At 45.7% G+C, this 16,443-nt stretch overlaps 1 protein-coding gene across 10 annotated transcripts in view; it reads left to right on the top strand.

Annotated features, from left to right (window-relative positions):
* Positions 1-16,443, top strand: part of camk2b1 (calcium/calmodulin-dependent protein kinase (CaM kinase) II beta 1) — a 57,645-nt gene that overhangs the window by 18,114 nt on the left and 23,088 nt on the right. For 6 of the 10 annotated variants that reach the window (XM_056419972.1, XM_056419974.1, XM_056419975.1 and 3 more), the window contains exons 6-12: positions 652-724; positions 4,693-4,795; positions 5,021-5,104; positions 5,267-5,361; positions 5,707-5,829; positions 5,919-6,002; positions 10,082-10,124. In XM_056419972.1, the coding sequence (XP_056275947.1) occupies positions 652-724; positions 4,693-4,795; positions 5,021-5,104; positions 5,267-5,361; positions 5,707-5,829; positions 5,919-6,002; positions 10,082-10,124 (605 nt within the window). Of the gene's footprint in view, positions 1-651; positions 725-2,403; positions 2,477-4,692; positions 4,796-5,020; positions 5,105-5,266; positions 5,362-5,706; positions 5,830-5,918; positions 6,003-10,081; positions 10,125-16,443 lie in introns of all 10 variants that reach the window. The other 4 variants (XM_056419969.1, XM_056419970.1, XM_056419976.1 and 1 more) reach the window with 1 other exon arrangement.

Raw genomic sequence — 16,443 nt, forward strand, 5'->3', positions numbered from 1 at the left:
ACCGTGGAGTGAGGTGTATACGGCGTGTCCTTTTTTGCAGTGTGCACGTGTGAGTGATGCGTTAAACTTTTTTCAGAATGGAAAAAAACAAATAGCTCCGACGAAGAAACATACGTCCATCATCATCATCATATCATCATCATCCCTCTTTTGCTCTTCAAAATCGTTCCTTCGCTTTCACAATCTGCCATCGTTTCTTTTATTCGGGTCTCCTCTTCTCGCTTCTCCTCCTCTCCTCGTCTTCTCGCTTCCTCTCTTTCTCCTATCCTCCTTCTCTCCTCTCCTCTCCTCTGCTGTGGCTGCTCTTATCTCACATCATGTTAAAAAAATAAATATAAATGTAAAAAGCAAAACGAAATGTTTTTGTCTTCTCCTCCTCTTCCTCCTCCTCCTCCTGTTCCTCCTCTCCTCCCACGCTCTTCCTCTTAATTTCTTCTGACGTCCATGTCACTTCTCCTCTAATCTAACCTCCCACTCTCTTTGGTCTCATTTCTCTTGCACCGTCACTCTGTTCACATCCTCTTCTCCCCCTCTTCATGCCTTCTCTGTACACCCCCACCCCCTCTTCATCCCCCCCTCCCTCCACCCCCACTTCATCCCCCTCTCCCTCCCTCCCCCCCACCCCCTCCTATCTCTGTTCTGTCTTCACAGTCACTGTATCCATCAGATTCTAGAAAGTGTCCATCACATTCACCAACATGACATAGTGCACAGGGACCTGAAGGTTAGTACGAGGAGCATCTGCATCCCTTGCTTCCTTTCCTCCCTCCTCCCTCCCCCTCTGTCTGTGTCCTCATGTCCGATGTGGCTCTGTTTGCTGTCATCTTTCCTTTTTGCTTGTTTTTATTTTTATGTTATGGTATTTTTTCCTCTTTTAACTGGAGCGCCTAGTCGTACCGCCCCCGCCCCCTGACCATGACCCCGCCCCCTGACCATGACCCCGCCCCCTGACTGTAAAATTCCTGTTTCACTGACCGGATCAATCATTAATGATTAATGAGCCATCCATGAAGACACACACACACACAGACACACACACACCCCTCCACCTCTTCCTCTTCCTCCTTCTCCACCTCTTCTTCCTCCTCCTCCTCCTTCACCACCTCATTTTTTCCTCCTCCACCTCTTCTTCCTCCACCTCTTCTTCATCCTCCTCCTCCTTCTCCACCTCTTCTTCTTCCTCCTCCTTCTCCACCTCTTCTTCTTCCTCCTCCTCCTCCTTTTCCACCTCTTCTTCTTCCTCCATCTTCTCCATCTCCTCTTCCTCTTTCTCCACCTCTTCTTCTTCCTCCTTCTCCTCTTCCTCTTCCTCATTCTCTTCCTCCTCCTGTTCCTCTTACTCCTCCTCCTCTTACTCCACCTCCTCCTCCTCTTCCTCCCTTCTCTCTAGCTTTCATTCATTCTCAACTCTCATTCCCATCAAGTCTTTTATAGCTAAAGATAAAGAACCACGTTTGAAACAAACGTTTTTATGATTATTCATTTATTAATATTCTCACAAGCATCTCTTTAACCTTCTGTCCTGAGTTCTACTTTAAGACGATTTTCTTCCATCGTGCTGTGATAACAGCAGGACCTCCAGGTCGAGAGTTAACCTCTTCACCTCCGCAGCTCGTTGCCAGGTATTGATTATCATATTATAATTAGTGCTCATCTGCAGCTACAACAACGAGTGACTGTCTTCCCACTTGTTGATAGATAGATAGATAGATAGATATATACTTTATTAATCCCCAAGGGGAAATTTGTCGTCACAGTAGCAGCACCAATAAACTAAACACACAAGAATAAAAATGTTGATGCCCTCTGATGATGATAAGCAATTAGAAAAAGAGCTGGTGTGTCTGAAGTAGAGTTGTTTTGCTTTAAGGGAACTTCACCCACAGAAAGCACCATTTGAACGTCAGTTATTCTCCCAATGTTACCTGTATACCTGAAGAGTTCCTCTTTTACCTTCTTTGTTTCTCTCCGCTGGTGTACTCACCGTTTATACCACCATATATATATTTATATATATATAAATACTTTTGGGTTCTTATCTTAACTTATTTCATCTTTTTTTGCGGACTGAATTGAATCAAATAAGTCTTCTGTTGCAGAGCACCCACAGCCACGCCCCCTGCACAGCCACGCCCCCTGAACAGCCACGCCCCCTTCATGAATGAAGGTCCATTGACGACATCGAGTGTGTTGATCCACTTGTATCCATAGATACACTTCGTGTACAAATATTGAAGATCCCACGGAAATCACCTTTTTACTCTTAGAAACTACTTCCTGTTTGGGCCCTCAGCCGCGGGGTCACAGAGGAGGACCCTTAATCAGCCCCCCCCCCCCGTGCATGGAATTGTGTGGTGCTGCTCAGACTAACATGCCCCCCCCCCTTTGGTGTTTTGCATGCAGTCATTGCATCCAGCAGATCGTGGAGGCGGTGCTTCACTGCCATCAGATGGGCGTGGTGCACCGGGACCTGAAGGTGAGTGACGGGGTCGTCTGTCTGTCCCTTGACTGTGCTGGGGGGGGGGGGGTTGTGGCTGTTTTATTTGTTCACTCTGTGTGAGTCTGATGTGTAAACTGTGATGTTTGTGGACATCATGCCAGTTGCAGTAATTTTAGTCGTTTCCTGCTCTGAGAGACGGGTCGACCTCTTGACCTCGAGGCTCCTGTGTGGTTTTCAGTCATGTTCCGTCACCTGTAGTTCACTTTTCTTTCTATTGGCCGGCCGGTCTCTCTCTCTCTGGAGGCCGAGAGCCTGATGAGAACCGTGTTGCTCAGCAGATGTTTGTTCTCGACACGTCAAACGCTTCACGTCAACGTTCAGGATTATTTTCTTCTCGAGTTTCCATATCATTTAAAACTGATCCGTCGTGCCGCGTGTGTCACGTTTCTACGCCCGTGCCACAGGCGTGTTGTGTTTATCAGAACCGTCGTGGGCATTTCTTTATTTAGCCGACACGCCTCTCTGGTTTCAACCCCCCCCCCCCCAATAGGTCACGGTGCATGACGACTGAGGACAGCCCGGTGACAAGAGCCTCGAATTAGAATTCAGGCTCCAGCCAATGGGATGATGTGTGTGTGTGTGTGTGTGCACGCGTGTCTCAGTGTGCGCGTGTCTTAGTGTTCTGTGTGTGTGTGTGAGAGTATCTCGGTGTGTGTTCGCGTGTCTCGATGTGTGTGTGCTTGTGTGTGTGTGAGTGTGTGAGCTGTTCTCCTCGTTCCAGCTTGTGGCTGAGACGTCTCGTTTGTATTCGTGAACTTTTTTTTTGGTCATCAGAATTTTCCACCCAAATTTTTAGGGATTCTCTTCCCGCTGCAGCGGTGATGAGTTCTTATTCTTTCTTAGATTTGACAAAAGAGTGAAAAGCGTCAGAGCTGAGAGGACGTGAGGAGGAGGAGGCTCAGAGACCAGAAGCACACTTTAAGGCTTTAAGGAAACCATATGGTTTTGCTTCTAAATGAAGTTCACTGTTAGGAAACGACGACACAAGGACATTAATCCAAGGAACATGGACATCAGGATAAGGGCAGCTCATCTAAAGCAATACTTTAACTAGTAGAGTTAAATGAGAGTTGAGAGAGCTGTGGAGAGACTAGAGGAGAGACTAAAGGAGAGGGGAGAGACTAGAGGAGAGACTAGAGGAGAGACTAGACGAGAGACTAGACGAGAGACTAGACGAGACTAGAGGAGAGAACAAAGACTAGAGGAGAGACTATAGGAGGGACTGAAGGAGAGACTATAGGAGAGACTAGGGGAGAGACTAAAGACTAGAGGAGAGACCAAAGGGGAGACTAAAGGAGTAACTAGAGGAGGGACTAGACTAGAGGCTAGAGGAGAGACTAGAGGAGAGACTAAAGGAGAGACTAAAGGGGAGACTAGAGGAGGGACTAGGGAGAGACTACATGAGAGACTAAAGACTAGAGGAAAGACCAAAGGGGAGACTAGAGCAGGGACTAGGGAGAGACTAGAGGGGTAACTAGAGGAGGGACTAGGGAGAGACTAGAGGGGTAACTAGAGCAGGGACTAGGGAGAGACTAGAGGGGTAACTAGAGGAGGGACTAGGGAGAGACTAGATGAGAGACTAAAGACTAGAGGAGAGACCAAAGGGGAGACTAGAGGAGGGACTAGGGAGAGACTAGAGGAGAGACTAAAGACTAGAGGAGAGACCAAAGGGGTAACTAGAGCAGGGACTAGGGAGATACTAGAGGGGTAACTAGAGGAGGGACTAGGGAGAGACTAGAGGGGTAACTAGAGCAGGGACTAGGGAGAGACTAGAGGGGTAACTAGAGGAGGGACTAGGGAGAGACTAGATGAGAGACTGAAGACTAGAGGAGAGACCAAAGGGGAGACTAGAGGAGGGACTAGGGAGAGACTAGAGGAGAGACTAAAGACTAGAGGAGAGACCAAAGGGGAGACTAAAGAAGAGACTAGAGCAGGGAATAGAGGGCCAGTGGGGGATAGGAGCCCATTATTAGAGGCATCAGGAGGCTGCTCCTCTCTGGGCCAGGGGGCGTGGCCTGTAGACTCATAACGTTTTACAGTTTAAAGTTACTGGACTTCCTTTTTCATCATGTCCACCAAAGTCGTTGTGCAAATGACATCGATGTCTGTGTGTGTGTGTGTGTGCATCTCCCCCCCCCCCCCCCCCCGGCTCCAGGTCACATGACCTCCTCTCTCCTCCGTCTCCCCTGCAGCCGGAGAACCTGCTGCTGGCGAGCAAGTGCAAGAACGCGGCGGTGAAGCTGGCCGACTTCGGGCTGGCCATCGAGGTGCAGGGGGACCAGCAGGCCTGGTTCGGTGGGTCCGGTTCCCCCTAGTGGTCTAAAGATGTGTGCCGCTGACCATGTCCTTTGGCTTCTCATAGAACCTGGAAAAGGCCTGGAATTTTAAAATGGCTATTTCCAGGCCTGGAAAAAGTCCTTGAAAAAGATGTTTATCCCAAAAGTTTTGGAAAAGTCATGAAAAGTGTGTTTTATTCATTTATTGTTTGATTAAATGTGTGTGTGTGTGTGTTTACTGTAGGTTTCGCCGGCACACCGGGGTACCTGTCCCCTGAGGTGTTGAGGAAGGAGGCTTACGGCAAACCCGTGGACATCTGGGCCTGTGGTGAGTTGTGCAGAGACACACACACACACACACTCCCTCTCTAACACTCACACTCCCTCACATACACAGGGCTTTTCCTAGATAGTTATACACACACACAAACCAACATATTGAAGTACAACATGTTTGCTTTTTCTCTCTGTGTGTGTGTGTGTGTCTCAGGGGTGATCCTCTACATCCTGCTTGTGGGTTACCCTCCTTTCTGGGACGAGGACCAGCACAAGCTGTACCAGCAGATCAAGGCCGGGGCGTACGACGTGAGTCTCCTCTCTCTCTCTCTCTCTCTCTCTCTGCCCTCCTTCTCCTCCTGCCGACCCCTCGTTCCTCTTTTGGCAGCGGTGACATAACTCGGTCACCTCATTCATATTTCACTGGGTGCAAGAGAGAGAGCCTCACTTCAGAGCTCCTTGGTAAACCTACTGAGGCCTGGCCTCTAATAGGTTGAGCAACACACCCACAGGGGGGCCTCCCGGTCCCCATCCGGCCTCTAGTCTCTCCCTCTCTTCACAATGTTGACCTTAAAGCCATCTCATAAACACGGTTCAGCTGATACTTTAATGTCACACTGGATGTGAAGACGCCGTCCTGTTGGTCCCTTTCAGTTCCCGTCCCCCGAGTGGGACACCGTCACCCCGGAGGCCAAAAACCTGATCAACCAGATGCTGACCATCAACCCAGCCAAGAGGATCACGGCCCAGGAAGCCCTGAAGCACCCGTGGGTCTGCGTAAGTGTCCCCGCTCCAGATGGACAACACATCCGAAGTGGGATCAGCGATTAACCGATGTCTCCTCCTCGTCTCCTTCGTTCCCCCAGCAACGGTCCACAGTGGCGTCCATGATGCACAGGCAGGAGACCGTGGAGTGCCTGAAGAAGTTCAACGCCAGGAGGAAACTCAAGGTCTGTGTAGAGCTCAGCTTCAGTCTGGTTTATTTATCTATACATTCTGATGTCTTTTCACATTTAGTGAGGTTACTTAGGTTAGACGTTCAATTACATAATAAACAACGGTTAATTAATAATTCATCAAAGCTTCCAGTGAGAATCGGTTAACCCACTTTATTGAAATAAAAATGTCCCCCTGGGGACGAATAAAGTAGCTATCTATCTACCTACCTACATATCCTATCTACATACCTACCTATCCCATCTACCTACCTATCCTATCTACCTACCTATCCTATCATATCTACCTATCCTATCTACCTACCTATCCTATCTACCTACCTATCCTACCTTTCTATCCTATCTACCTATCTATCCTATCTAACTACCTATCCTATCTATCTCCCTACCTATCCCATCCTATCTACCTCCCTACCTATCCTATCTATCTACCTATCCTATCTACCTACCTATTCTATCTACCTATCCTATCTATATACCTACCCTATCTATCAACCTATCTATCCATCTATCTACCTATCTATCCTATCTACCTATCATATCTACCTACCTATCCTATCTATCTACCTATCCTATCTACCCACCTATCCTATCTACCTACCTATCTGTCCTATCTACACACCTATCATATCCTACCTATCTATCCTATCTACCTACCTATCTACCCATGTATCCTATCTACCTACCTATCCTATCTACCTCCCTACCTGGGCAGCACGGTGGCTCAGTGGTTAGCACTGTCGCCTCACAGCAAGAAGGCCCTGGGTTCGAATCCCGGTCGTCCCGGTCGTTCCAGGTCCTTTCTGTGTGGAGTTTGCATGTTCTCCTCGTGTCTGCGTGGGTTTACTCCGGGTACTCCGGTTTCCCCCACCATCATAAAGACATGCACCGCAGCCTCACCCCGGTTCGTATGGATGTGAATGAATGTTGGTGGTGGTCGGAGGGGCCATAGGCGCTGATTGGCAGCCACGCTTCCGTCAGTCTGCCCCAGGGCAGCTGTGGCTACTGATGTAGCTTACCACCACCGGGATGACTGTGTGTGTGTATGACTACTGGACTCTGGACTGTAAAGCGACTTCAAGTGTCTAGAGAAGCGCTATATAAAATAAATGATTATTATTATTATTACCTATCCTATCCTATCTACCTTCCTATCTACCTATCCTATCATATCATCCTACCTACCTATCCTACCTACCTATCCTACCTATCCTACCTATCCTATCATATCTACCTACCTATCCTATCTTTCTATCCTATCTACCTATCTATCCTATCTAACTACCAATCCTATCTACCTCCCTACCTATCCCATCCTATCTACCTCCCTACCTATCCTATCTATATACCTATCCTATCTATCAACCTATCTATCCATCTACCTACCTATCCTATCTACCTATCATATCTACCTACCTATCTATCCTATCTACCTATCCTATCCTATCTACCTATCTGTCCTATCTACATACCTATCATATCCTACCTATCTATCCTATCTACCTATCCTATCCTATCTACCTATCTGTCCTATCTACATACCTATCCTATCTACCTACCTATCCTATCATATCTACCTATCCTATCTACCTACCTATCCTATCTACCTACCTATCCTATCTAACTACCTATCCTATCTACCTCCCTACCTATCCTATCTATCTACCTATCCTATCTACCTACCTATTCTATCTACCTATCCTATCTATATACCTATCCTATCTATCAACCTATCTATCCATCTATCTACCTACCTATCCTATCTACCTATCATATCTACCTACCTATCTATCTACCTATCCTATCTATCTACCTATCCTATCTACCCACCTATCCTATCTACCTATCCTATCCTATCTGTCCTATCTACACACCTATCATATCCTACCTATCTATCCTATCTACCTACCTATCTACCCATGTATCCTATCTACCTACCTATCCTATCTACCTCCCTACCTGGGCAGCACGGTGGCTCAGTGGTTAGCACTGTCGCCTCACAGCAAGAAGGCCCTGGGTTCGAATCCCGGTCGTCCCGGTCGTTCCAGGTCCTTTCTGTGTGGAGTTTGCATGTTCTCCTCGTGTCTGCGTGGGTTTACTCCGGGTACTCCGGTTTCCCCCACCATCATAAAGACATGCACCGCAGCCTCACCCCGGTTCGTATGGATGTGAATGAATGTTGGTGGTGGTCTGAGGGGCCATAGGCGCTGATTGGCTGCCACGCTTCCGTCAGTCTGCCCCAGGGCAGCTGTGGCTACTGATGTAGCTTACCACCACCGGTATGACTGTGTGTGTGTATGACTACTGGACTCTGGACTGTAAAGCGACTTTGAGTGTCTAGAAAAGCGCTAAATAAAATAAATGATTATTATTATTACCTATCCTATCTACCTACCTATCCTATCATATCAACCTACCTACCTATCCTATCTACCTACCTACCTATCCTATCTACCTACCTATCCTATCCTACCTTTCTATCCTAACTACCTATCCTATCTACCTCCCTACCTATCCCATCCTATCTACCTCCCTACCTATCCTATCTATCTACCTATCCTATCTATCTACCTATCCTATCTACCCACCTATCCTATCTACCTATCTGTCCTATCTACATACCTATCATATCCTACCTATCTATCCTATCCTATCTACCTACCTATCCTATCTACCCATGTATCCTATCTACCTACCTATCCTATCTACCTCCCTACCTGGGCAGCACGGTGGCTCAGTGGTTAGCACTGTCGCCTCACAGCAAGAAGGCCCTGGGTTCGAATCCCGGTCGTCTCGGTTGTTCCAGGTCCTTTCTGTGTGGAGTTTGCATGTTCTCCTCGTGTCTGCGTGGGTTTACTCCGGGTACTCCGGTTTCCCCCACCATCATAAAGACATGCACCGCAGCCTCACCCCGGTTTGTATGGATGTGAATGAATGTTGGTGGTGGTCGGAGGGGCCGTAGGCGCTGATTGGCAGCCACGCTTCCGTCAGTCTGCCCCAGGGCAGCTGTGGCTACTGATGTAGCTTACCACCACCGGGATGACTGTGTGTGTGTATGACTACTGGACTCTGGACTGTAAAGCGACTTGAGTGTCTAGAGAAGCGCTATATAAAATAAATGATTATTATTATTATTATCTATCCTATCCTATCTACCTTCCTATCTACCTACCAATCCTATCTACCTACCTATCCTATCATATCAACCTATCTACCTACCTAACTACCTACCTACCTACCTATCCTATCTACCTACCTACCTATCCTATCTACCTACCTATCCTATCATATCTACCTATCTATCCTACCGACCTATCCTATCATATCTACCTATCTACCTACCTATCCTATCTACCTACCTATCCTATCCTACCTTTCTATCCTATCTACCTATCTATCCTATCTAACTACCTATTCTATCTACCTACCTACCTATCCTATATAGCTACCTATTCTATCTACCTATCATATCTATATACCTATCCTATCTATCAACCTATCTATCCATCTATCTACCTACCTATCCTATCTATCTACCTATCCTATCTACCCACCTATCCTATCTACCTACCTATCCTATCCTATCTACCTATCTGTCCTATCTACATACCTATCATATCCTACCTATCTATCCTATCTACCTACCTATCCTATCTACCCATGTATCCTATCTACCTACCTATCCTATCTACCTACCTATCCTATCCTATCTACCTACCTATCCTACCTACCTATCTATCTACCTATATATCTACCTATCTATCTACCTACCTATCTATCGACTTTATAATCAAAATGTGACTTTACTGTCGGAAACTAAACCAGCCAGAGGCCTCATTCCCAAAACTTATTTCGCCTTTTTATCTATCTAAATATGAAATAGCCAGAACGTGGTGAGAGGGAAGCCGTTGCTGTGGTGGCATCTCATTGTGTGTCACGATCAGCTGATGTTGGTTGATTCACGTCAGAAGTTGGCAACGTGTTGCATGTTTGTGTAAAACAAGTGAAGAATGGTGACATCACCAGTTTAAGAGACGATTCCAATCAAACTTCTTGTCTCTTTCCCTTTTCAGGGGGCCATTCTTACCACCATGCTGGTTTCTCGAAATTTCTCTGGTAAGCGTTGCGTGGTCGTTGTTTCCCTCGTGTACACCTGTGAAGTGTGTAGAGCACTATGTAGAAGTTGTACTGTCTGCATGCCTCTTGTATTGCTATATTTAAATACTTAAATAAAGAGGAAGATTAAAATGGTTCTGAGGAATAGCATGTCACATTTATGGGAAGAATACTTCACCGAAAACTTTTTACAATTTGAATATCAGTAATTTCCTTTTAGACGTCCCACTCAGAGAGATATAAATGCATGGAAAGTTTGTCATATTCATTACAATTTGTAACTATTTTTTAGTCATGTAATTAATATTTCACGTATTGTAATATACATTATTATATTCTTGAAGTCTAAGTACTTCAAATTCCAGTGAAATGAAAAACACATGTTCTCAGTTTTTTAGCCTATATTGATTGATGAAAAAATCAGTACCTGAGTATTTTTACATCAGAATCCCTGTTTTCTCTCTTCTGTCAACCCGTCTCACATATTTGATGACCAGCTGCACACTGTGAAACAACATGTGTTAGTTCAAATGAAGAAAGAGAAACGAAGAGATAGACACAAACCTTTATTTAGAAGACAATGTACATTTAAAGCCGAATTCATTCAATGGAAATTTAGAAGATTATCCACTGGCTTCCGTATTTACGGGACTTTTAACAAAATAGCTGTTAAATAAATTTAGTGTCGACGACATTTTTCAAAGTAAAAGCTTAATCAATAATAGTTTATGAATTAAAAGCTGATTGATTACTTTCCAACACCGTTACCGTGTTTCTTCCAGATCTCTAAGAGAATGTTCGATACCGACCACTTCTCTAAGTGTCCTCACTCTGAACCCGATTACAAAAATATTGACACTGTGTCTTCTGCACCGCGTTCAAACTGCCACAATAAAATATTGGGAAACACTAAATTTAACCCGCAGGCTGTGGATGTGTCTGTATTTATGGATATATATATAGTCAGGTCCATAAATATTTGGACATTGACACCATTTTCATACTTTTGGCTCTGTACCCCACCAAAATGGATTTTGAATGAAACAAGACTTTCAGCTTTAATGTGGTTTTTATAATAATAATAATAATAATTCGGACTTCTATAGCGCTTTTCTAAATACCCAAAGACGCTTTACAGGGAACAAGAGACAGACAGAACAAACAAAAAGAACGTAAAGAAAGGAAAACAAACTGGGGAAGCTGTATGAGTCGTATCAGGTTAAGGGATTAGCAGGTGAAAGCAATTTGGAAGAGGTGTGTTTTGAGGGCTTGCTTAAATAAAGGTAGGGTGGGAGCCTGACGGATGTGGATGGGGAGAGCGTTCCAGAGGGGGGGTGCAGCTGCCGAGAAGGCGCGGTCACCCCAGGTCCGGCGCTTGGTCCTGATGATCTTCAGAGTGTTTGTGCCGGCGGACCTGAGGCAACGGGTTGGAGCGTGGAAGGGGAGGAGGTCTGAAAGATATGGAGGGGCCATGTTGTTTAGGGCTTTGTAGGTGATCAGTAGAAGCTTGAAGTCTATCCTGTACTTGACCGGGAGCCAGTGGAGGTGGTGTAGAACCGGGGTGATGTGTTTGAAGCGTCTGGTGGAGGTGAGCAGACGGGCGGCAGAGTTCTGGACACATTGAAGTTTATTGATGATTTTGTTGGGGGAGCCATAGAGGATGCTGTTGCAGTAATCAAGTCTTGATGTTATGAGGGCGTGGATGAGGATTTCAATGGTGGCAGGGGACAGTGAGGGCCGGAGTCGTGCGATGTTCCTGAGATGAAAGAAGGCTGTTTTGGTGACGTGGTTGGCATGGGGGAGGAAAGAGAGGGTGGGGTCAAGGATGATGCTGAGGTTGCGGACCTTGGTAGAGGGGGTGACGATGGAGCCATCGATATTGAGAGAGGTGGTCTGGGCGGAGCGGGTGAGGGAGTTAGGGCCAATTATGAGTATTTCAGATTTGTTGAGAAAGTTCTGTTGCATCCATGATTTTATTTCGGTTAGATAGGTGGTGAGAGTGGTATGGGTGACTGAGGTGATGGTCTTGGATGATAGGTAGAGTTGGGTGTCGTCGGCGTAGCAGTGGTAGTTGAGACCATGTCGACGGATGATTTGTCCAAGGGGAAGGATGTAGATGATGAAGAGGAGGGGACCGAGCACGGACCCTTGAGGGACACCATGAGAGACAGGGGAGGTGGAGGAGTTACAGTTGTTTATGGCAATGAATTGATGTCGATCTGAGAGATATGAGGTAAACCAGGAGAGGGCGGGGCCAGTTATGCCAACGGAGTGATGGAGACGTGAGAGGAGGATGGAGTGGTTGATGGTGTCAAAGGCGGCACTGAGGTCTAGGAGGATGAGGATGGTGAGGAAGCCAGAGTCAGCAGAGAGAAGTATGTCATTTGTGATTTTTAGTAGGGCAGTTTCAGTGCTGTGTTTGGAGCGGAAGACGGATTGGAAGGGTTCGTAGAGATTATGGAGATTGAGGTGGGATTTTAATTGAGATGCAACATGTCTTTCAAGGATTTTGGAAAGGTAGGGAATGTTGGAGATTGGACGGAAGTTGTTGGGGATGTCAGGGTCAAGACTGGGTTTTTTCAGCATGGGGGTGACAGCAGCGAGCTTAAGTGGGGGTATAAGACCAGAGGAGAGTGAGGAGTTGATGATGTTTGTGATGAGAAGGGAGAGTGAGGGGAGGCAGGCCTTGACTAAGGAAGAGGGGATGGGGTCGAGGGCGCAGGTGGATGTCTTCATGCTGGAGATGATGGTGGAGAGGTCGGTTTTAGTGATTGGACTGAAGGAAGAGAGTGAGTGGATTGAAGGTGGGGGAGGGTCATGTAGAGGGCTGGGGGAGAGGTAGTGGAGGAGGCAGCTAGCTGGTTGTGTATTTGGGTGATTTTGTTGTTGAAGAAGGATAGAAATGAGTTGCATTTGCTGGTGGTGAAGGAGGTGGTGATGGTGTCTATGGGTTTGAGGAGTTTGAGGAGTTTGTTGATGGTGGAGAACAGCACTTTGGGGTTGTTGGAGCCGGATTGGATGATGGAAGAGTAATGAGAGGAGCGAGCGGCGTTGAGTGCATCTTTGTATTGTTGTTGGTGGAGTTTGAAGGCATCCAGGTAAACAGTGAGTCCAGTTTTTATTGAAAGTCGTTCAAGTCGACGGCCCTGTTTTTTGAAGAGGCGGAGTTGGTCAGTGTAACAGGGAGCACAATGGTTGAAGGAGACAAGCTTGGTTTTTTTGGGGGCGATAAGGTCAAGACAGGTGGAGAGTGCATGAATATAGTAATTGACCAGGGCAGTGGGGGAGGCGGTCGGAATAGGAGCAGAGGCATCGACGATAGCAGACAAGGAGGAGGAGAGCGAGGGGAGGTTGATGGATGTAATGTTCCGGAATGTAATGGTGGCACTCTGCTTCACATGGGGGATGGGGATGTCAATGTCCAGGGTGATAGCCAGGTGGTCGGAGATGGTGAGGTCAATGCTGGTGAGATCATCAGGTGAACGGTGTAGGAATTACAACACATTTTTTAGGTGGACCTCGTTTTTAAAGGGATCAAAAGTAATTGGACAAACTAACATAATCATCATTGTAATTGTCAATCGTAATACTTGGTTGCAAATTCTTTGCAGTCAATGACAGCCTGAAGTCTGGAACCAAGAGACATCACCAAACACTGGGTTTCATCCCTGGTGATGCTCTGCCAGGCCTCTACTGCCATTGTCTTCACTTCCTGCTGGTTCTTGGGGCATTGTCCCTTCAGTTTGGTCTTCAGAAAGTGAAATGCAGCTCAATTGGAATTAAGGTCAGGTGATTGACTTGGCCATCGCAGACCATTACACTTCTTTGCCTTAAAAAGCTCTTTGGTTGCTTTCGCAGGATTATTCGGGTCATTGTCAATCTGTGCTGTGAAGCACCATCCAATGGATTCTGAAGCATTTGGCTGAATATGAGCAGATCATTTTGCCCGAAACACTTCAGAATTCATCCTCCTGCTTTTGTCAGCAGTCACATCATCAATAGATACAAGGGAACCAGTTCCACTGGCAGCCATACATGCCCACGCCATCACACTACCTCCACCAGGCTTCACTGAGGAGGTGCTATGCTTTGGATCAGGAGCAGTTCCTTCTCTTCTCCAGACTCTTCTCTTCCCATCATTCTGGTAAAAATTGGTCTTTGTCTCATCTGTCCATAGGATGTTGTTCCACAACTGAACAGGCTCTTTTAGATGTTTTTTGGCAAACTCTAATCTGGTCTTTCTGTTGTTGAGGTTCACAAATGGTTTACATCTTGTGGTGAACCCTCTGTATTTACTCTGGTGAAGTCTTCTCTTGATGGTTGACTTTGACACAGATGCGCCTACCTACTGGAGAGTGTTCTGGATCTGTTGTGAAGGTTTTTTTTCTTCACCAGGGAAATAATTCTTTTGTCATCCACCACAGTTGTCCAGGTCTTTTGCATAGTGCGAAAGCAACCAAAGAGCTTTTTAAGGCCAAGTCAATCACCTGCCCTGAATCCAATGGAGCTTGCATTTCACTTTTTGAAGACCAAACTGAAGGGACAATGCCCCAAGAAGCATCAGGAAGTGAAGACAGTGGCAGTAGAGGCCTGGCAGAGCATCACCAGGGATGAAACCCAGTGTCTGGTGATGTCTCTGGGTTCCCGACTTCCCGCTGTCATTGACTGCAAAGGATTTGCAACTATAAGAGTAACTGAAACTGGGCACTTCGCAGATGATGGAAATCAGGCTCCGGATGCGCGTGAATTAAGTTTAACAATATTTAATGGCAAGAAGTGTAAACAAACAATCAAGGCTCACTATCGCGGGTTTCGTGGTGATCCAGTGCGCCACGGGAACCAGCTCGAAGCACCCGGGTCAAGACGAAAGAGAAAGATATTTTCCCAGTACAGAGTATTAGTTGCAAAATCAGCCAATCACTTACTCTTCAAAGTTTAGTTCAGCCTTTAACACCTTCCTGTTGGCTCAAAGTCCCGCTATCAAAATGGAGGGGTCAAACGTCACGAACCCCAGGTCAAAATGTCACTTCCGGTCAAGTTGCTAAACAAGTATTTTCACAATAAAGGTCCCGTCTGTTATTGTCCGCATTAAAGTCACTTCACGTGATTCAACCAGCTTCGATAGTTCTGAAATACTAACTAACATTCACTCTCATGCAACATACATTAATTCTTGCCATTTACATTTGCATAGAGTAAACAGTACCCCTATGCTTCATAATACATTCATAATAATAATATTCTCCCTAATATTTCCGATTTTAATATCTTTCTATATGTATTAATTTAAAGCTCAAGACTACAGAATCAAAATAAACCATTACAACCTAATACAACCAAGTATTAAAATTGACAATTACAACAATGATTATGTTAGTTTGTCCAATTACTTTTGATCCCTTTAAAAGGAGGGTCAAACTATAAAATGTGTTGTAATTCCTACACCGTATATATATATGTATATATATATATGTATATCTGTAACAGGTAGACTTTACTGAAGGTTTGTATTACAACCATAATCCGAGATGCACGATATCAAATGTTGATGCACTTTCATAAACTACTTTATATTCAACTGTCCTAGGTTTAATATAAAGACGGTAAGATCCAAAGATTCCTGTAAAATCTTGACATTATGAGGTATTTTTCCACCCTGAAAGGAAAACAACGATTAGTTTTGATTAAATTTGCAACAAGATGTCAGCATCTGAGCGGAGGAACGTTTTCAGTGCATCAGGTTTCATACGAGGCTGACGGTCAGCTGTGAGAAGAATTCAGAGCAGTTCCTCGATAACCGGAAAACTTGAATACAACCTCTGATACCGTGTTCATGTACAACGTTTGTGTGTTTGTGTGTGTGTGTGTGTGTGTCTGTTTAGGTAGGTGTGTGTGTGTGTGTTTGTGTGTGTGGTGCAGCATGACTCACAGCAGCTCCTCTTCACACTGTCAGCTTTGCGATGGGAAATTGGTTCCAACACCCACAAAATATTCACTCACACTTTGCTGTGTCACCTTTTGAAACTCCGGTTCCTCCTCGCGCTCGCTCCACTCTGGAGGTCGTGATGAGTGATGAGTGTGAGGTCATCAGGTGAAGAAGATGAAGACCTTCAGTAACAGGAGGCACATGACATCCACGGATGGATTACTGAACGGGCCTACTGGGCTCCGGTCATATTCACATTCAAGATATCACTACAATGACTACAAAGAGACACATAACGACTATAAAGAGACAAAAAAAGAATATAAAGAGACACATGATGACTACAAAGAGACACATAATGACTACAAAGAGAAACATATTGACTTCAAAGAG

The sequence above is a fragment of the Pseudoliparis swirei genome, chromosome 7, assembly GCF_029220125.1.
Source record: "Pseudoliparis swirei isolate HS2019 ecotype Mariana Trench chromosome 7, NWPU_hadal_v1, whole genome shotgun sequence".
Lineage (NCBI taxonomy): Eukaryota > Metazoa > Chordata > Actinopteri > Perciformes > Liparidae > Pseudoliparis > Pseudoliparis swirei.